The sequence below is a fragment of the Idiotropiscis lumnitzeri genome, chromosome 11 (assembly GCF_059441095.1).
Source record: "Idiotropiscis lumnitzeri isolate Australia: NSW breed Sydney's pygmy pipehorse chromosome 11, RoL_Ilum_1.0, whole genome shotgun sequence".
Lineage (NCBI taxonomy): Eukaryota > Metazoa > Chordata > Actinopteri > Syngnathiformes > Syngnathidae > Idiotropiscis > Idiotropiscis lumnitzeri.
In genome coordinates, this window is record NC_142401.1 from 747,098 (window position 1) to 766,925 (window position 19,828).

Consider the following 19,828-nt stretch of genomic DNA (forward strand, 5'->3'; position numbering starts at 1 on the left):
ACATAATATGATAATCTGTGAGCTATTTTATTCTGTTATTGGTTTGAAAGCAATGTTTTTATGTCTTCCTGTAAGATATTGTACATAGACTTTGGGATGAAGGGGAAGGGCGGCTGAGGGACTACTGAACCAGCGGGCATGTCATTGGTTGCTTTGGAGAGGGTCAACTTCTGTTTCACTGGAAGTCATCTGCAAAATGAAATGTGGTCATCTCACTACTTATTACACAAGAAGAAACGAGGTTCTTGTGTTCGTTATTGGCCATTCCTCTCCAGCGTCGACGCAGTGTGACACTGTCCATGACGAGGCAAATCATTTGTCTGGCATTTACGTTGTTTTTCAAAGTCATCCTTTTTTTTTTTTTTTTTTAAGCGGTGATGAAACCGATTTCGTGCATCTGCATAAAAACTACTTAACGGACAATGTTGATGGGGTCATTTTAAACTTAACCCGGAAAAATCAGGGCTTTGTTTGTTTGGAGGGGATTGACTTGACTTGACTTATGGATGATTTTTTCCTTTCTTTTTATGCATTTACACGGTGAGGCGCCGTGGAAATAAATGAAGGACATTCTCTGAGAATCAAAATGTAGAAAGCTTCCCAAAAATGTTCTGTTCTCTTGTCACAATTGAAAGTGCATGTGAATGCGTCTCAAGTGAGTGTGAGCGAGCTTCCATCAAAGGATGATATGGAATTCCTTTTGGCAAGCCACGAATGGAGCTTTCCAGTTGCCTGTTTTTGGTACTGATACGATCTCCCTGTTCCATTTTGTTTCACTGCTCTCCACCGCTTCCCTCACATCACTTATTTTGTATTCATGGCTTTGTGCTCCTCCGCATAATTGTTGATTATATACAGTTGCTGCTCCATGTAATCTTGGGTGGAGGGGGTTTGGGCAGGGAACATGAAATGTAACAGGGTCTGGTCCCAGTCGGCTCTGATAAAGGGTCTCGATGGAGGCAAACGCTGGCTGGAAGGCAAAGGCAAACGCTGGAACAAATTCAAGATGTGCAAAAAAACAAAACAAGTGACCTGTTTGTTCAGCCTTGTTTCATGTTGAGCAGAGCAAGACACTTGAAGCCACTTCCTCCTCCAGCCAGTCATTCCTGTCAGACCATCTGGGACGTGACACAAAACTACTGCTGGACACCAACACTGTAACTTTTGAACTTACAATAAAGCAATAAGTTATTTTGTACCTTACAAATGAAAATTGTGCTATTATTGGTCCAAGCACACTGCGTGTGGATAATCTTGCGGCACCAAGACTTTATTCTCAGAATTAAAAAAAAAAGTGATTGTGTTGGGATCGTGTTCCCTTTGCATATTGACGATCTGTCTGGTATTTATGTCAAGAAACGAGCCAATGCTTCACACGAGGTTACAAAGATTACGGTTACAGCAGAGCTGGGCATTTGGCCCTTTTTTTGTCGGTCAGTCCCCCGCCCTCAGCGATCTTTGTACCGATCTGGTCTTAATCATAATAACTGTTGGGCCCCAACAAAAATAAAAAATAAAACGTTCGTGAATGACGCCGCTGCGGGGGAGCTAACGATCATTGTTTGTGTATGAAGAGACGTGAGACAGCAGCGGGCGTTCAAGCCTGCCAGTATTTCCTTATTCTGACAACACGTAACTGCACTTCCCACCTGTTACTGGGGCATACCATTACAAGAGGGGGGAAATTCCGCAATCCCTAAATTAGCTGGCTAATTTAATTGAAGTGGTTTGACTTCCCCTCTGTTCTCTTCTGTGGCAATGCCCCCCCCTCTTTTTTTTAATGGTATGCCCCAATAGCTGGTTGTCAGAATAAGGAAATACTGGCAAGTTTGAACGCACACTGTTGTCTCGCGTCTTTTCGCACACAAACAGTTGGTCGTGACCCTGAAGACGCGTCCTGAGGCAATTTTCGTCGATGATTAATTTTCGCGAGTAGGCTCGTCACATGCACAAGGAACGATTCTTGGCCCGGAAAAATGTACCACCGGCCTTTTTTGAAAATTTGTCACCCCTCCTAACCACCCCAAAAATAAATGGGCGTCGCTCTGCCCCCGGGACGGACTACCCAGTTAATAAATTCAATTTTAAAACCTTAATAAATTCTTCCTAAGTGTAAGTCGGTGTAATTTCATTTGTTTTCCAGACACAACTGACATGCAGAGGCAGGAAATGACGCATATTTCCTTGGCTGTGCTGTTTGTGTGAGGTGCAAACTGTGAGGAGGCCGTTTAGTTTTTGTAGTTTTTGGTAGTGGCGGAGGAAATGTGTAGGACAACAAATGTGCAGTGCAGTTTGTACTACATTGCATTGCACTGCTATTTGCAAGTCAAGAGTTGGATTTCTCAGCTGGATGGAGGCCAGTCGGGTTTGTGCTCCTCACCCTTCCTCGCTCCTCTCTTTGCACGTTTTATGTTACGAGAGGACTCGAGTCGTCGACACAAAACTTTTACAGGTGTGTCGACAGCCTTTTGGTGTCAGGATCGCTCGACTTTGGGATTTGCTCATTGCCAATTTCCTCTTTTAGTTGACGTTTTTCTTCCTTTGACCTTTTCTAAATGGCTCTGGGAGTGCTAAACCAGCAGGTGAAAAGTTCACTGGTTAGTGAGAAGAGTTCAACAGACGAAAAGGAACCTCCACTTCGAAGTTACCTTCTTTTAACGATGCTTACCTGTTTTTGTCCTGCATATCCTGTCAATGTTGTTGCTCTGGTTTTCTCGATCATGGTACGTATGCATTTCAAGTATTTTATTGTGTCATGATTCCAAACGCCTGTTTTGCTTTTCGGTAGACGAGAATATTCTCGCAAATGAAATTGTGGAAAAAAATCTTGTGAAAGATAGATTTGAAACTTTGACTTGATCTAAGTTTCAATTGAAAGTGTTTTGAGCACATCGTGTCAGTCGTTTAGTTCTGGAAAATCTGAACAGTTGAAGTTCAAAATTCTGCTGAGTTAAAAAGATTTATAAATCCAAAACCAGAACAGAAATATAATGAATCTTGTTACACGATTCAACCATCATAAAACATTTATTGTCTGTGGAGGTTAAAAACATTTGATCATTAAGTGCGCTAAGTGTAAGCTAGCTTCATTGTTAATAATAATAATAATAATAATATTGCCTTTATTAGTCCCACAATGGGGAAATTCGAGATTCGAACCCAGGCCTCCTGGGGAGACTGGGTCCTGAACGCGGCGCCTTAGACCACTCGGCCATCCTGGCATTATTAACATAAACTAAAAATATTACCTCAAATAAAACCTTAAATTGGGTTTTAAATTTCTTTGTTTTACCGTCGGTGAACCGAGGTTTATCAGCTCATAACGAGAATGTGAATATGAAAATTGACACCAACTTAGCCAAATGTGACTGCTGAGAGAAATGAAAAAATGATTTCTACAGCTCCCATGAATGCAAAACCTTCGATGATGCTTGAAAGTTCATTTAATTTTTTTTTTATGGCGTCTCAAACAATGACCCGGAAATATTAATTTTTTTTTTTGAATGTCCTCAGTCTAGGAACAGCCATTCCAACGGTGACTACGACGGCTCAAGGCGTCTGGGCAAGAACGCGCTCCACGTCGCCATCGCTTCCATCATCATCGGCCTCCTCGTCATCACCATCATCTCCACTGTGCATTTCACCGCCGTAAGAAGTTTGAGTGAGCTGACATAAACTGCACGCAAAGATATTGTTTTCCAGAAGATTTTTTTTCTTTGGGTTTGTGTTCCAGATGAATCATTTGGTCTGAGGGAATGAAGGAGACGAACTTTTTTGGAACGCTTGAGCGGGACAAACTAAGCTGCTGATTGGAGGATGGCCTCGGCAATCGTTGAAAAGAACCGAGGGGCGGGGGGGCTCCATTCATGTATAGCTGTGATGTGTCATATCTCATCCTGTTGAGCAAACATCCCTCCCCCCCCCCGCCATGTAGAGGATGGAATTATTTTTTATTTTTGAATGAATTCTGCTATCTGATGATAAACACTGAGTATACTTGGAAGCTTGCAGGCGATTCCACAAATGTGTTTCACGCCTTCTGCTCTTTATTCAGGCCAAATATTGTGAAGACATTGCCTAAAAGATCTTTTATTTGTCATGATCTGTATTTGTTGTTTCTGGTTTAGTATTTGGTTTCATGTCTTGGCCTTGCGTTTGTGTGTCTTCTGTCTCGTCAAGTCGATTGCGTCCACCTGTGTTGGTTTACCCAAGGCCTCGTGTTAACCAATCGGCTCCTTCCAACCCTCCGCGTCTCGTCCAGGTGCTCCTCGTTGTCTCGTCAATTTCTTTGTATTTAGTTCCCTGCTTGCTTTCACTTTTTATTGCTCCATTGTCTGGGTCGGTTGTCCTGGTCAGTGATCCGGTCCAGTGATCCGGTCCAGTGATCCTGTCCAGTGATCCTGTCCAGTGATCCTGTCCAGTGATCCTGTCCAGTGATCCTGTCCAGTGATCCTGTCCAGTGATCCTGTCCAGTGATCCGGTCCGCGGCCTTCCTGCCCGCGGCCTTCCTGCCCGTCTCGTCAAGTTTAGTTAAGTCATGTCCTTGTTTCCTGTCGCTGTCCTTGTTGTTGTCCCGGTCACTTGCTTTTCATGTCAAGGTGTTCTGTCTCCTATTAATTGTCTGTCGTCCGGTTCTTAGAGTTTTTCCCTTTTCTCAGTCCTAGTCGTAGTATTTCGTTCTTTTCTTGTCCTTGTTTTGTTGATCCTTGCTATTTTGCTTTTTTAGTTTATTTAATTTTTTGTTGCTCTCAGTGCCTTGCTTGCCTTTTTATTTTTCAACTAAACACCCAATCCTCGCTTCCTCGCGTTTGGGTCCTCGTCAGCCTCCACGTCACCACGAATTCTGACATTATTAACTGTATTGTAACTTATGTTTTAAAAATGTACATGCACTATCTTGTGACAATGTTTGTCAGCGGATTTAAAAAAATATTTTAAAAAAAACGATAAGGGGAAGGAACGTAATATGAATCTGAATGCTAAATGAGATTGTTTTGTGTATTTTTTTTGTCCAGCTGTAAATCGAGATGATCATTTAGGAATTGCTCTCCAATTAAAACGAACTTCCTCAATTATGTTGCATTTATCAGGTTCTCAAGGACGTTTTCCAGCAATCCCTTGAGAAAGAAAACGGATTCCAGTCTTGCCATTTGTTAGACGTCACGTATTCTGGCAGACTAGAATGGCTTCAGGGCCAAACTTGCAAACTTAGCCGAGAAATGTTCCCGCCGCCTGATATGTCATCGTATATCCTCCACTAAATATAACCGATTTCCTGCTGGTAGTCCGGACTGTCTCAGGGTGAAGACGACGGCATTCAAAAAGTGCCATTCAGTGTGAGTCCTGATTTAGGGAAGGGAGAAATAATTGTTTTTTTTTTCAAAGCATTGACATTGAGAGGAAAAAATTCATCAATGTCAATCTTTTTTTTTTTTAAAGTGTCATTTAGAAGTGCAGACGATGTGGCACAAAAAGAAAATAGTGACTCGCTCACAGAGACCTCCACAGTCCGCTGCAAGCAAAATTATCATCCCTTCAAGAATGAGTTTTTTTTTTTTTTCTTGTCAGCAGCGTGACTTGAAGTGAGGCACTCCGGCTCCAAAGCGCGACGGCCAGCTGGCGTTTGGCTCGTTCGTCTGTATCTGCATCGATTCAATGTGCAGCAAATCAAACCTGCTGATGTGCCGCAACAGATTCTTTCACTTTGGCCTGATTCTGCATTTTCATTGCATCTCAATTATGTCACATGTTTTTTGAACGCACACACACAAATAGATGATGCGCGTTTGCCAGAGTCACACTTTGCGCCGCGTGCAAATGCCGTCTTGAAATGGTCAACATTTCGCTGCCACCAGTGGAAGATGAAATACGTCCGTGTGTTTGGAGCGCCATCTCTTTGAAGGCAAAATTGGAGAAAAATGAAAAGAGTGCAAGGATTAGGTGACTTGAAAGCATTTTTCCTAATCAAGGGATTAAGGTCGTCTTTCTGACAGGAGTCTGATTTCACTCTGATAAAATGAAATTCAATTGTTGTAAATTGTTCACACGAGGAAAAAAAGAATTGAAGTTCCTTTTTAGTTGTCAACTGCACAAGTGTTCAAGAAATGTGGTGAGAGGTTCTTGCTCTCAACTAGCGTCGTGAATGTGAAAGTTGTGCTGTGTTGTGTGTGTGTGTGTGTGCGTGCGTGTGTGTGTGCGTGCGTGCGCGCCTCAAGTCACCTGAAGCATTGCTGTTGCACAATAGGCAGTGTGCTGGAAGAGCGCTCCGTGACTCACTGAAATAGGTCAGTCAAGGCAGCTGCTTCCATTAGCACAAGATGGAGAGCGCCTCCTTGCAAACGTTGCCCCCAACGCATTCTGGCCAGTAAGCAACGCTTTCATCCGGGTCCAAAACATCAACTGCGATAACCGTGGGAAGGTGGCAAACAAAATAATTAAGCTACTTGAGCGTTGAAGGATATCGAGCTGATGTTGACTTATGGAACGCTTTTTGTTGCGAGGCAATTCATGATTGCTGATTGGCTTTCAATCGGAGTTATCGTCAATCCAGTAGTTTGGAACTCGATTTTAAGCTCTGAAAAGAATTCCACGTGGACTACTGGATTTCATGTTCGGCACCGATCCTGTTACATAAAAATGGAAAAAGTTCCCACATTGCACAATTAGTCCATCTATCATTTACAGTGTGCTAGATATTTTATTTATTTCTGCATTATCATGACAACAAATAATTTGACCGTTTACATTCGCACAAGGCTGCTGATTTTGAAAATTCCAACCTCAAACTCAAAGTGGAGGAATTCTCCCGTTTGGAGCTCGTCAATCTCCACCTTGCTCGCGTGATGCGACTTGACAGTCTGCAAGGTGCAAGCCAGCAACTCTCCGATTTCCACATTTTCTTTCTTGCGCCAGTGGAAATGAAGATCACCAATTTGACGTGAAGTCCAAACAGAACGGCGACACCGCCGCCCCAACATCCCAAACAACTCGTTTTGTTTTGGCAAACTTCAACTTCAGTGTCAAACTCCGGAATCACCCATGCCAGGAAACTTGTCAAGAGTCATCTGTCTAGTTCGGTTCGGAGGTGATAAGACGCCCCGACGGCAAAGACAAAACAAATTGACGACAAAGTGGAATCGCAACGCACATGTTCTCGGAAATGAAACGCTGCAAACGAGCCGCTGCGACGTGAAGACTGAAAAGTGGAAGTGATACGACTGAAAGTTTGAGCAGACCCCGGAAAATGACGCTATGGCTTGGTATCTGCGAAGAAACAAACTCTTTCTGCAAATGCGAAAACCATTTGGAATAGTTTACAAAGTTGCAAGAGAATGCAAACCGTCCAAACCACTTCAAGCTTTTCACCAGAGTCCACTTCCATTTTTTTTTTCCTTTAAATTCTTGTGTTGAAACATTTTTTATCATTCAGTGGGAAAAGGCCAATGCTGTCATGAGGAGAGTTCTTTGCGTAATATCTTTTAAGTTTAGATAGTCTTATCGTGTCTAATTCGAATGATTTTATTTTTGTATTCATAAAGTGCTGGGATGTCTTTTGTGTTCCTTCCAAAGTGTCACATGTTGATCAAACATTCACGTCACGTCGTCTTTGCATTTACCGTGTCATCGAAAAGCTTTATGATGTCATCACGAAGGGAGAACTGCGCAGAAATGTGAGGTTTGCTTTCCGTTCACCAGGCACTGGACCTTTGCGGAAAAGATGAGCAAAGATCAAGTAAGTAGATCCACTTCCAACATTCCGCGCCAATATCCGGATTCTCATTCGTCCGGTTGACAAAGTAAGTCAAAACTTGACGAGAGCCTTCCAGAAAGTAAAACAATTGCCTTCACGTCGGATGCGTTCTAGAACCTCGTTACCGTGGTAACCATCTTGTTTAAGTTGCAAACACACCTGCAAAGCAGTCATTGTCACAAATTATTCTGGGCTATTTTCCCAAATCGTGACTTTTCTGTGCTCGCGTGACGTCCCGAACGGCACGGACGTGTCGTCCAATTGTCAGTTGAGTTTGGTGTGGAAACTTTTCATTGAGGCCTGCACTTTTTTTGTTTTTGGTTTACATTTTCAATTCCAGTACCGCGTGCAATGTTCAGATGTCCATGCAGGCAAAAGTATTTCTCCAAATATTAATTCCAACCGTCTTTGTTTTTTTTCCCCTTCAAAATGGGCCGTCTTGATGAAAGGCCCCTGCCAAGTCTTACAAACCTACAAACAAGAAAAAGGTAAGTTGCAGATGGCGATAATTGCTGACAGAAAGGATGTTGTGAACACAACTCCTATTCGGAATGATGAAAAATGTATCCAATGACAATTTGATGGCATGAAACTCATTTCAGGAGGATGACGATCCCGGCAAACTTATTAAGCCGGCCGACCAACTGGAACTCTCGGAAGCTGTGAGCCTTGACACAAATGGTCATTTTGTCAAAAGTCCAGGCCGGTCGAGCGCGTTGTGTACATTGGTGGCTTCTTTCTCGACTGACAGGAGCTGAAAGAGGAAATAACGAGGACTCTGACGGCAAGAAATCCACATGCCCCGCACAATATTGCCCACTACAAATTTCATGTAAGACAATCGCAGCCAAGCGCGCGTGAATTTTCTATTCTTTGCCAAATGGAGCTTTCGTCGTCGTGGTCGTGGCTTTTCGTCTCATGGGCGTTTTTTTTTTCCAGGATGGTGCTTACAAGCTGACCACGTTTGTAAATCACATGGCAGTTCATTTTGTCTTGGAGGGTTGCCTCGAACATCAAGACATTGACGATAGTCAAAGTGTGACGCCCACTGAGGAGATCACGGAAGATGGTCGCTCAAACTATCAAACCTTTTCCATTGACAGGAAATTGTCAACTCCAATATTTGTGTGTTTTCGTGGCTGAGGGCACTGTTCTTCGTTATTCGTGTAGTCATGACATTTCAAAAGTCAAACATCATGTTATGTTACGAAATTATTTGATTTGGATTTTTTTGCAGCAACCGGAGAGGAGGGGGAAGAATCCGATGAGGTAAAGTGTGATGTGATTTTTTGAATTTGAAGTATATTAAATTCACATTCCATCCTTCAGTAAGCTGCTTCTTTGCTCATATGTTGATTTATTTTTTTTTTCCATACAGGAGTTATCTGTCGATGGAGGCGAGGAAGAGGAGCCCGCAGAAGACGACGCACCAATCCCAGAGCCAAAATGTACAAATCAGTTCAACTTCATCGAAAGAGCCTCTCAAACCCTCAACAATCCACTGCAGGTAGGAAGCACAACTCATTTTCTTGACACTTGACGCTCAATTTTCCCACATTATGACAGTAATAGAACTTGTCAAACTCTCAAAGTTAAATAAGATCTTTGCCGATAAATGTAATCTAATGGCCGATATTTCGTGCAGGGTCGAAGTTGCCAAACTGTTCCCCCTCCGCGCTGCAACTACTACGCAACTGCTTGTCAGGTCGACAATTAATTTCTAAATGTTTCCATCCAGCTGAGTGGCTTCTAAATGCTCACTTGGGAATGCTGTCATGACTCCCGTGTTGCCTTTGCAGTGGAACATCTACGATGTTTACATGGCGGAGCTGCAGAAAGAAGAGATGAAAAAAGAGAAACAGACAGATAAGGATTGTGACACAAACAAAAAGAAGATGATGCTCATTGAGACGCCGGTGAGTCACACAATGCGTTGTCCCCAAAAGCAATTTGTCAAGCGAGTGTGGCCAGCTGTCGTGATACTTTTTTTTTTTTCCCCACCAACTTCTTTTATATCTCCAGAGTGATGACATCACCCAAGTATCCAAATCAGCCAAGCTTCTGGAGAGGATGGTCAATCAGAACACGTATAATGAAGTAGCACAAGGTGTTGAATGTTTATTCTTTGTCAATGGATGTCATTGCTTCGTCGAGTCATCTGTAATATGTCACACAGATATGACATTTTCCGCTCGTCTTGTATTTCCTTTCAGATTTCAAATACTTTGAGGATGCGGCTGATGAATTTCGGGAGCAGGAGGGTACTGTCCTCCCCCTGTGGAAGTTCCAGTATGACAAAGCCAAAATGATGTGTGTTACTGCCCTCTGCTGGTAAGGTTGCGCACTAACACCTCCAGCGCTCACTCGCCGCCGCAATGCAACAAGACTAATGAATGCATCTTATTTCATAGGAATTTCATGTATCCTGATTTTTTTGGTGTGGGACTGGGATCATGTAAGTCTGTAAGAAAATTTTAGATGAATAAATGACACTGGTCAACAGCAAATATTAATTAGCACATTGTACGGTGTCCCGGAACATATTTTTGCCACTGATGGTTTTTTGTTTTTAAAGTTGGACCTATAAAATCTTGCACAATATGGATTGTTGCCCCACAAATTAATCTATTAAATGAAATGTTGCTTCACACAAATGAGCGGTACTGATGGGGTTGCCAGATTGGCATTTTTTTTTCTTTCTTTCTTGCTTTCCATCCTATAAAGGCAAACTATGTTAAAATGCAAATTTTCAGCTATAAACAAAATGAATTTCAAGTCATATAGTCCAAGTTTAAGTCAGTGGAGCCACTTAGACACCAAGTCCCAAGTCAAGTCATTCCCATGTTTTTAGCAAGGAAGTCCTAAAATGGCAACTCAAGTCCCCCAGCTCTGTCAAATATATCACTATCACTTGAGTACAATGACAATAAAGGGATTTCTAATTCTAATTCTAATCTATTAGTATGATGAAAACCTGATCTGCTTAAGAGGGCAAATTCCGGCACAAAAAATGCATTTGAAAATGTGTCGACCAGCTTTGATAAACAAATGAAATCATATTTTGCTTCCATCCTATCCAATGGCAGATGACTTCAGCAAACAGGGCCGCGGGATGCTTCTCTTCTACACGTTGAAGAACTCCACCTTCCCCGAGTACATCTTTCCGACGGGTTCTGGAGTGATGTGCCTCGACATCCATAAGCGACACTCGTACCTGGTGGCGGTCGGTTTCTACGACGGCTGCGTGTGTGTGTACAACTTGAAAAATAAAGCACACGAGCCCGACTTCAAGAGCACTGTTAACAATGGCAAGCACACTGACCCGGTCTGGCAGGTCAGGAAGTGGATTGGAATCGATTTTATTTTAGCAGCAGTTTTTTTTTTTTTCGTCATGGCAACAAAATACAAAGCTCACAAAAAGTTGTGTATTGCTTCTGTCGCCATTTCGTCTGTTTTCCATTCAGGTTTGCTGGCAGAATGACAAGAGCCTCAATTTTTATTCCGTGTCTTCTGACGGCCGAGTGGTGTCATGGACGCTCATGAAGGTTTGCGTTGAGAAATACACCGTAGCGGAACTGCATTTGAAAAATGAAATCCAGAAACGTGCCTGACGATGTCTTTTGCGTGCGGGCAGAACGAGCTGGTCTTCTCAGATGCCATCAAACTTGCGTTGGATTATTCGGTGTCCGATGGGCCGGAAGGGATTCAGGATCTCACCAATGGTCAGTTGTCGCCCGATTGGTGGGACACCTCATCTCAATCTTTTACTTTGCATTTGTTGGCCAGGCCCGTTTTCTGCCAGTGCTCGTTTAAGTCTCGTGTTCTCGTTGTCCGCAGCCAGCGGCACGTCCTTTGACTTCCACCCTCGGATTGACGATCTCTTCATCGTTGGCACGGAGGAAGGAAAAATACACAAGGTATGCCGGAAGATTTCCGTCCGCCGGTGACCTTTCAAAAGCTTGAAATTGAGCAGCTGTGCCCACGAGCCGTAACGTTGATTGAGTCTGGCGAGGTTGCGCTTTGTCACTGCAACCGGAGCTGCCGTCCGACAATGAAAAAAAACAAAAAGAAACAAATGCTCAACTTTCAATTGGCGTCGAAAGCGAACAATTTGGGCCGCGTTTCTTGTCCGATTTCAAGTTCTGTTTTCTTTAGACGGAGCCGAGAAGTCGGTTGGTGAAAATAAAATCAGCAAACGGCATCAAAATGGGTGGGATTTCACTTTGGAAATGCGCTTTCCGTCTTGTGCGGCTTCTCTTTCCTGATGGATGTCAATCGCGTCGTACTGGAAAGAATGAAGCCGAATTCAACTTTTGTCCTCCTGCAGTGCTCGAAGAATTACTCAAGTCAGTACCTGAAGACGTATGAGGCCCACAACATGGCCGTGGACGCGGTCAAGTGGAATCCGTACCACGAAAAGGTTTTCATCTCTTGCAGCTCGGACTGGACCGTCAAGATCTGGGATCAGGATTTCAGGTGAGGTGAATCGTCCGAGACCACCAAAACTGACATTTTCTGCCTTGACTTCACCGCTTGGCTTTTTTTGCTTTTGCAGCACGCCCATGTTCACGTTTGAGCTGAATGCATCCGTTGGCGATGTGGGCTGGGCGCCGTACTCCTCAACGGTTTTTGCTGCCGTCACCACTGAAGGTTTGGTAAGACTCATTTTCAACTGGCGCTTGGTGCTGTGTTCCCTTCCTGCGCGCTCTTGAGTTACCGTCGTGACTCGGGTCCAATTGATTGCACGCGGGCATCTGACACGCCCACGCATGGCGTACGTGAGCGTGCACACAAGCGTGCATGCTCGTCGAATAACTCGAAACCGCACGCGAGTGTGGTACAGAAATGAGCTGCCGATTGTAAAGGTTGGCATCGTCGCACAATTTGCATGTTTGTGGAGCACGCCGAGTGCTCCCATCTGATATTTCAGGTTCATGTTTTTGACCTCGCCATCAACAAGTATCAGGCCATCTGCCAGCAGCCCGTCGTCAACAAAAAGAAGACCAAACTGACTCACATTGAGTTCAACCCCGTCAACCCCGTGGTGGTGGTGGGTGACGACCGAGGCATCGTGATCAGCCTCAAACTGTCTCCGAACCTCCGCAAGAAACCAAAGGTAAACTTCCAAGAACGGGAGCAAATTCAAATCCAAACGGGCTTTCGTGTCATGATTGCGTTTGTTCCATCTTGCCTGGGGTGTGCACGTGTGCGTGTGTGTGTGCGCGTGTGCGTGCAGGGGAAGAAGGGTCGGGATTTGGTTGAAGGTCCTGAGGCGGAAGTTGCCAAGATGGAGAAGCTCCTCAGTCTGCTGAGAGACCTTGAGCAAAGCGTTGTTTTGAAGTAGCCACGTTGGCCTCTCAGCAGCACTGGAAAGTACAACAAAGCGTTTCACACGAGTGCCATTTGTACTTTTTTTTTTTTTTATTTTCGACTGTATCGCTTCTGTTGAACTTTGTCGAGTAGACAGGCCCCGTATGAAGATCGGAAACTGAACGGAGCGGTCCGAGTTCAAATTGGTTGTCGGCCATCCGTTGTCTCCGTGTTGCCACCGTTGATGATGTCCTTTTCGCCATTTTCCCTTCTTTGCTCACTGAATTTTGATGACAAATTCCGCTTGACGGCAACAGAGATGGCCACGAAGGCGGAAGAAAAGCGCAGAAATAAAGGGCCACCACTCGTCGCAATCGTCACACCATCGTAGCTCAGCCTTCTCCGTCTCAAAGACGCGATGATGTCTGGGGAACATTCTGCCCACTTTCAAAGCCTAGATTCCGCGGCTCCGAAGAGGATCCGAAGCTCTTCGGTCGTCATGACGACATGACTTCAACCGTAACCGGCAATGGTGGCGGCCAAACCTTTCCTTCCGCAGCGGACACGGTCAAGCAAGACTTTGCGATGGCACCAACCGTGCTTGACGGCAGCTACAACATACCGGATGGAGTCAAACTGAAAAATTGAACAACGGACTCTTCAATCGGAATCGATACGCAAGTATGAGCTCCAAACACGAAGCAAGCTCAGATGAGAGTTTTGAAGGAAGTAAACATCGACAGCCTCACCGCGATTGTGCTTCGCCGTTAGCTACGGCATTTCACTTTCCAATTTAATTTTTAAATGGCAGCCATCCAAATAAATGTGCGACAATCTGGCAGTCGGTACAATCAAGAGGGAAAGAAGCAGCAAAACAAATGAGCGCCCTCTATTGACTGGTTGCCACCATTGCCACATTTTTGAAAGGAACACAATCGCATTTCTTTTTATTGAGTGGGTGTCGCTGCTGTCAAAGGCAAATCTCATTTATTTCATTCTTTTATTTCATTGTTTTAATATGATTCAAAAGTACACTGAATAAAGATATCATTTCATGTATAAAATGTCTAGTAATGTATGATTTTCAGATCTTTTTGGTTTGAAATCGTAGTCAAGAGGGGGAACTTATTTTTTTGCCCCACACGTATAAACTGGAGTTTAGGGACGTGGGCAAAGACACACACGATGACCACAAGAGGCGATGGACCCCGAAGAGAAGGCAAGAGTTTGGCCTGGACGACAAGTCGCGTTTTGTGCGAAGATTTGTCAACTTTTATTCCTTTTGAGGGAATGTGGCCAATGAGGTGAATATTGTGCTATTTACTTTATTGTTTTTGTGCCCCATCTCTATTTTGTGTGCTAGTTCTGAAGGCATTGTTGGGGTGATTTCACATATAAAGACATGTTGACAACATTAAATGTCTGTTAAAACCGAAGACCGAAGTTGAACCTTGATTGAACTCGAAAGGAGTAACAGTCGGTCATCAATGCTTTTATATAAAATATGTTTTTGTGCATGGATTGCAAATTGTCGGTTCTAGAGGGCCGCTTTCTTGTTGCAACACACCCGATTCAAATGATTAGCTCATCAGCAAGCTCGGCAGGAGCCTCATATCGATCCTGATCATTGAATCAGGTGTGTTGCAGCATGGAAGGATTTTAGAGCGATGGAGTTCTCCAACCGACCGCTAGAGGGCGATGTCGCTCAGCATCAAAGTGTAGGCCCCCCAAAATGGAGCTGGAAAATACAAGAAAAGCCTTTTTTTTTTTATTGTCCTGCCACACTGTGTGTTGTGCCATATTTTATTTTATCATTTCACTGTGACTATCCTTATTTACTACTGCAAAATATGAATGTTTGACCCATACTTGACTTCTCTGCCTGTAAATGCCGACATACTCCTGCCTGCCTTCCATGTCAGTTTAGTTTATTGCAAACAGCAGAATTTTATACAGCGCCATGAAAAATATTGCCCCATTGATGAGTTCTTTATTGATGAACTTGTATGTTTTTTAATATGTTCTGCATAGACATTTTATTTATGGAGGGAAATGATCCACACCAATCTGGCCCCCAGTGGAAAAGGAAACCTAAAGGGCAAAAAAAATTCAAAGCGGCTTCAGTTGGACTTACTGTCAGTCTCCTGGAACACATCAAGTACATGATCTTTTCCAGACTTGTTGCTTTTCAAAAACCATCTGATGTGTCAGGTTAGTGATTAGGAACGAATGACTCAGGGGCCACTCATGGTGGAGAACTTGTCTGACAGCGTGGGTTCAGCTTCTATTCAGTGACAGAATGAGTGAGTGTGAATGCTTGTCTGTCCGTCCGTCCGTGCGTGTGTATGTGCCCAGTGATTGACTGGTGTAGGCTGGCTGCCTTCCCTTCCGAAAAGTCAGTTGGGATCAGTTCCAACCTCCCGAAAAAGATTGAATGCTCTTACAAAATGGCCGATGGTGACTTGGGTGGCCAGCTTGCAATGAAACAATCTGGATTCCTTCGTTTTGTCTTGAGATGAGCTGGTGACACGGATTCTTGTCGTTTTTGTTTTGTCGTTTGGTGGCCCGTGGCGCTCTGGTCACACCCACAACACTGAGAAAATGTAGATAGCTGATTTTTATGCCGTTTTTTTCATGGATGTAGTCGGGGTTTTTTTTTTTTTTTTATATGAACTTGATCGTTGAAGAACATACAATTGAGCTGATTGCCAACTCTAAAATAATCAGTTTGAGGTGTAGAGCATTGCATTCTCACATTCTTTTACACCAAAGTTAGCAAACATGGCTGACAAGTGTTTTTATGGTACCATCGACGCAGTCTTGTGAACTAAAAAAGCCTATTTTGGTCCTGCACGTCCACTCCCAAAACAAGCAGGAACCAACTTGAGTAAAATCAAAACATTTCAAATTGTGGCAAATGACGAGATTTTTGCCTTTTGTGCTTTTTCAATATAATTGGAAAGAAGGAGTCGCTGATGTCAGTAGGCAAAATGGCATCGCCGGTGAAGACAATTGATGGCTCTGATTGGCTGTTAACTCGCAAATCAGTGCGTGAGACCAAAGTCGACGAGAACGGCAAAGAAAATGTCCTTGTGAAGCAAATTAAGATCAGCAAAACATTGCCTTCAGATTTGTTCTTCTGCTCTTGAAAGGCTGCCGGTGGATGCGATGATTGTCCACCTCTGCCCACCCCTCACTGAGGCGTTGTTTCACCCTGCCGCCCCCTCCCCCACAGAAAAGTGGCTATGTGCGCCCCTGTTCTGTGTTTGTGTGTCTTAAATAGGGAGGCAACTCATCAGTGATTGCGCAGTTCCCCGAAGACATGCTCTGCTGGATGCTGTGCGCAACTTGTTTTGTCAGTCCTCTGCACTGCAATGTGCTTGTTGGCCATAACAACACCCCACCCCATCCCCCCCCTCCCTGTGCTGCTGCAGCAGCCTCCTGATGTAATTGCATCCAAACTGTTCCCCTTCTCTTTTGCGCTTGATATCACTGCTGACACCCACCAAGTCCAAGTCAGCCCCATCCTCTCGCTCTCTTCTCCGTTTCTGCTGTCACACAACTCCTCGAGCAATGCTGCCTCATCTTTGATTGTGTTTGATGAACAGATGGAGAGGGGGGGAGGCAGCACACAAACGTGCAAAGAGGCTGCTGAAGAGCACTTTCATGTGAACACAGCGGACGGCGCAACAAAAAGCAAAGCTGCACGTTCATTCGCAAGCGCCTGCCGGTAAGTCAGCGACTCTTCTATTGCTTTGCTTCCATGCGGTTAAGTTTTAGGATCTTGTCGACAAAGAAAGCTGCATGATCTGGAGAATGAAAAAACATGACGTGTATTTAATGGCCCCTTTGGGGATGTGTCCGTCTGAAAATGTTTTTCACGTCGTGTTTTCTTCGACCGAGGAGCCTGAATCAATGGAGCGCCAACTTTTTTGTTGGGACAGTCAACGTTAACTTGCTTCGTCACTGTCAAACGATGACCTCGTAGAATTCGCCTCCATGTGTTTTTCATTGGATTTAATTTGAATGACTTTGATGATTTCCAACAAATCGCTCTGCTGAGAACGCCAAGAAAAAATGTCATGAGATTCAAGATCAAGTTTCCAAAATCAATTTCATTTTTTTCCTGTCATTTTGCTTAGCTTCCTCCTTTCATAGAATCGTTTGCGCTTCAATATCAAGTTGGAGTATGGCAGATGTACAATTCGGTCTCATTGAAGTCATTTCCAACGGCCCAAATTTGAAGTTCTGCTATGGGAAGAGATCATCACCTCCCTGCGATGATCATAAACACAAGTGACGTGTGGTTGCCAATCAGAGATTGACTCAGCTGCTGCCGTTGCTATAATTAGTGCACTTGTCAAGATTGTGAGCATGTGCTGAGCAGTCACACTGAGAAAGAACTCGGAAAAAATGTTGATTTGGAACAATTCTCTTGGTCTCTTTCAGTCATTATCCACACCGCTTATCGTGTACACGGTCGCCGGAGGGTGCTGGAGCCTATCCCAGCTGACTACGGGCGAAAGGCGCTCTTTCCATGTGTGTTGGCTCAACTTTGTTTATTATGTTGACCTCAATTATTGAGTTTTAATTTTCTCAGTTGTGATAAACTTCATTTATTAATGGGAGGATCGTTTATTTCTATTGAAAAGTTGGAGTCTTCAATGAAGTTAGCACGCACGTTTTTGGAATTTGAGAAAACCAACACAGGTGCACGCCACCCAGGAAGGTTGATTGTAGCTCATGACCTTTGAACCTTGAGGTCAATGTGTAAGACGTGGGACACTGCAAAGTGTGCCTTTTCCACGCATGTAAAGACGTCAACAAGCGGCTTGCCGGTGGTGTTATTTGAACATGAACGAATGCGCCAACTCGCTTGCGGCCCCGATAACGGATGGATGGATGAAAATAGAAAGTTGAAAGTTGTGTGTTTCTATATACCCGCTTGACACCCCCACAAATCTCTTTTCAGGCATTGCAATTCTCAACGACATCCAAGCCAACATTTTAAGTCTCATCTGCAGCGACGCTCAGGTGAGAATTGATGTGACACCCGCACGCCAAAATCCGTGTTTGCTCTTTGATCTCATTTGAATTTTTTCCGCGAGAGGGAAAATGCACCAAATGGAAGAACAATGACTCGATTCTCATTTTGTTTTTTAGACAATGGACCCTGCGGACCAAGATTGGCACTCGAGCGCTTTATGAAGACTTGAGGATGGATTGTGCCTCGAGTTGAAGCCGACACTGGGCGGCGAAACCCCGCCATGGAATCGGAAGAAAACGTGCAAGCGCTTTCCACAGCAGCCCTGGTGGCCATCGTGTGTAACGCGTTTGCTGCCGTCTTCCTCCTCCTTCTGTGTCTTGTCCTTTATCGAGCGTGCAGGGTCCCTTCCGGCCCAGACAGACTGATGGTGCCGTCTCCCGCTGACGGAGACGGCAGGCCTCCAAATGAGAAGTACCTCCTGACTTCCTGACTGCAGCGGGCGCAGTCCGATGTCGCAAAGAGGAAAAAGTGCCGGCAACTCACAAAGAGCGCTAATCAGGCATGCCCCTTTTTTTCTTTTTTTTTGTCAACTCACAACCGTTAGTGGCTCCGTATGGACGTGGACGTTTAATGCACACAAAGTGCGGAAAATGATTCCTGTGGGCGGTTTCTAAATTTCATTTCATCTCAACAGCGACGGAGCGTGTGTGCGTGTCAACGTCACTCCGAAATCGCAGCCATCGGTGCGCCACAACTCTTTACAGGCGCTGTTACGTAAGAGGCCTCGGTATATATATCGCCGTCCACTTCAATGTACACTGTTCAACATAAATTAGAATGCCGCCGTGTAAAAATGGGATTTCAGTGAGTACAAAAACTATTTTCAAAATCTCATTACTGGGAGCTTTATTCCTTTTTTTTAGCTAATGATAGACTCATTTATCTGATTTTGTTTTTGGTACACGTTAACATTTTTTTGGACACTTGAGCTTTTTTTGCTGGGCAGTCCCTCGCCCTCCGGTCGTCTCGATACCCATCCGGCTTCAAGCCTCTGGCCTTATTCATAAAAATTGTCGGCCCCTGACCCCGCTCTGGAAAAATATATTTTAAAATTTAGAATACAAAGTGAAATGTAAGAAATGAGTTGGGCTGCACTCATTTAAGCCGAGCCCTGACATCTGCTCCTTCCGTGCACGACGTCCCACTGACTCACGTGGAGGACATTTGGCTGATTCCTTTTCCTCGCTGAAAGTGTAATGGCCACGTGTGGCAATGAGGCCGCGGTCAAACAAACAAAACATGACAGACGGCACCGTGTCAGACGAGCCGCCCACTCCAACTAAAGTGACGAGCTGAGCAAACTCACAAATCTCAAAGAATGCGGCATGTCAGGCGGACGTTGAGTGGCACTTGACCGAACAAGAACATCACATCGCAGGCGTCGTGGCTCACAGCAGAGCTTTTCCTGCATGTGCGATGCCCCAAAGTCCGAAGACTCGTGGCTCGTCGCTGGAATGCTGCCCAGGACTGCTCGTGCAAGTCACTAAAGATCGTTTGTCTGCTTGTGCTCTGAAGATGTCTCATCAATCAGACTAATTGGCTTTTGTTTTTGCTGGTCATTGAGAAAAATCTTCTCCTACACTCCACTTGGTTCACACAAAATTTGTGAATTAGTGCTCAAGTGCACGGCAGTCTTAATGTTGCCCCGTTTGAGTGCTGCAATTCCGAAATAAATGCATTTTATAATTGAATGGGAGTGATTTCTTTGATAAGAATAGTCA

The 19,828-nt window shown here is 44.3% G+C and overlaps 2 protein-coding genes and 1 long non-coding RNA gene across 4 annotated transcripts; all 3 read left to right on the forward strand.

Annotated features, from left to right (window-relative positions):
* Positions 1–1,826: 1,826 nt before the first annotated feature.
* LOC148326648 (transmembrane protein 233-like) lies at positions 1,827–4,439 on the forward strand. 2 transcript variants are annotated; one of them, XM_088309317.1, is made up of 4 exons: positions 1,827–2,452; positions 2,525–2,723; positions 3,514–3,648; positions 3,734–4,439. In XM_088309317.1, the coding sequence occupies exons 2-4, from the start codon at positions 2,556–2,558 to the stop codon at positions 3,749–3,751; spliced, it is 321 nt and encodes a 106-aa protein (XP_088165443.1). In that variant the 5' UTR covers positions 1,827–2,452; positions 2,525–2,555; the 3' UTR covers positions 3,752–4,439. The 2 variants fall into 2 exon arrangements, with proteins under 2 accessions (XP_088165443.1, XP_088165442.1); XM_088309316.1 differs by having other exon boundaries at positions 2,580–2,723.
* Positions 4,440–7,701: 3,262 nt separating this feature from the next.
* Positions 7,702–14,098, forward strand: LOC148326649 (dynein axonemal intermediate chain 1-like). The gene is made up of 20 exons (XM_088309280.1): positions 7,702–7,732; positions 8,200–8,238; positions 8,353–8,412; positions 8,502–8,582; positions 8,690–8,819; positions 8,988–9,019; positions 9,129–9,257; positions 9,396–9,455; positions 9,550–9,666; positions 9,773–9,857; positions 9,964–10,081; positions 10,162–10,205; positions 10,837–11,084; positions 11,215–11,295; positions 11,385–11,472; positions 11,588–11,667; positions 12,078–12,226; positions 12,306–12,405; positions 12,681–12,866; positions 12,987–14,098. Exons 1-20 carry the CDS (start codon positions 7,718–7,720, stop codon positions 13,092–13,094), a joined length of 1,950 nt encoding a protein of 649 aa, XP_088165406.1. The 5' UTR covers positions 7,702–7,717; the 3' UTR covers positions 13,095–14,098.
* A 2,463-nt stretch (positions 14,099–16,561) lies between these two features.
* Positions 16,562–18,315, forward strand: LOC148326650 (uncharacterized). The gene is made up of 3 exons (XR_015845839.1): positions 16,562–16,790; positions 18,033–18,094; positions 18,224–18,315. It is a non-coding gene; the product is annotated as an uncharacterized LOC148326650 (long non-coding RNA).
* Positions 18,316–19,828: the final 1,513 nt, after the last annotated feature.

Excerpts from the sequence above, each read along its gene's own strand:
- LOC148326648 (XM_088309316.1), top strand. The coding sequence starts at position 2,279 with ATGTGCAGTGCAGTTTGTACTACATTGCATTGCACTGCTATTTGCAAG. Across the intron at positions 2,453-2,579 it reads TCGACACAAAACTTTTACAG|CAGGTGAAAAGTTCACTGGT; the intron begins GTGTGTCGACAG and ends GTGCTAAACCAG. Across the intron at positions 2,724-3,513 it reads CTCTGGTTTTCTCGATCATG|TCTAGGAACAGCCATTCCAA; the intron begins GTACGTATGCAT and ends GAATGTCCTCAG.
- LOC148326649 (XM_088309280.1), top strand. Across the intron at positions 8,413-8,501 it reads AACTGGAACTCTCGGAAGCT|GAGCTGAAAGAGGAAATAAC; the intron begins GTGAGCCTTGAC and ends CTCGACTGACAG. Across the intron at positions 11,085-11,214 it reads ACACTGACCCGGTCTGGCAG|GTTTGCTGGCAGAATGACAA; the intron begins GTCAGGAAGTGG and ends TTTTCCATTCAG.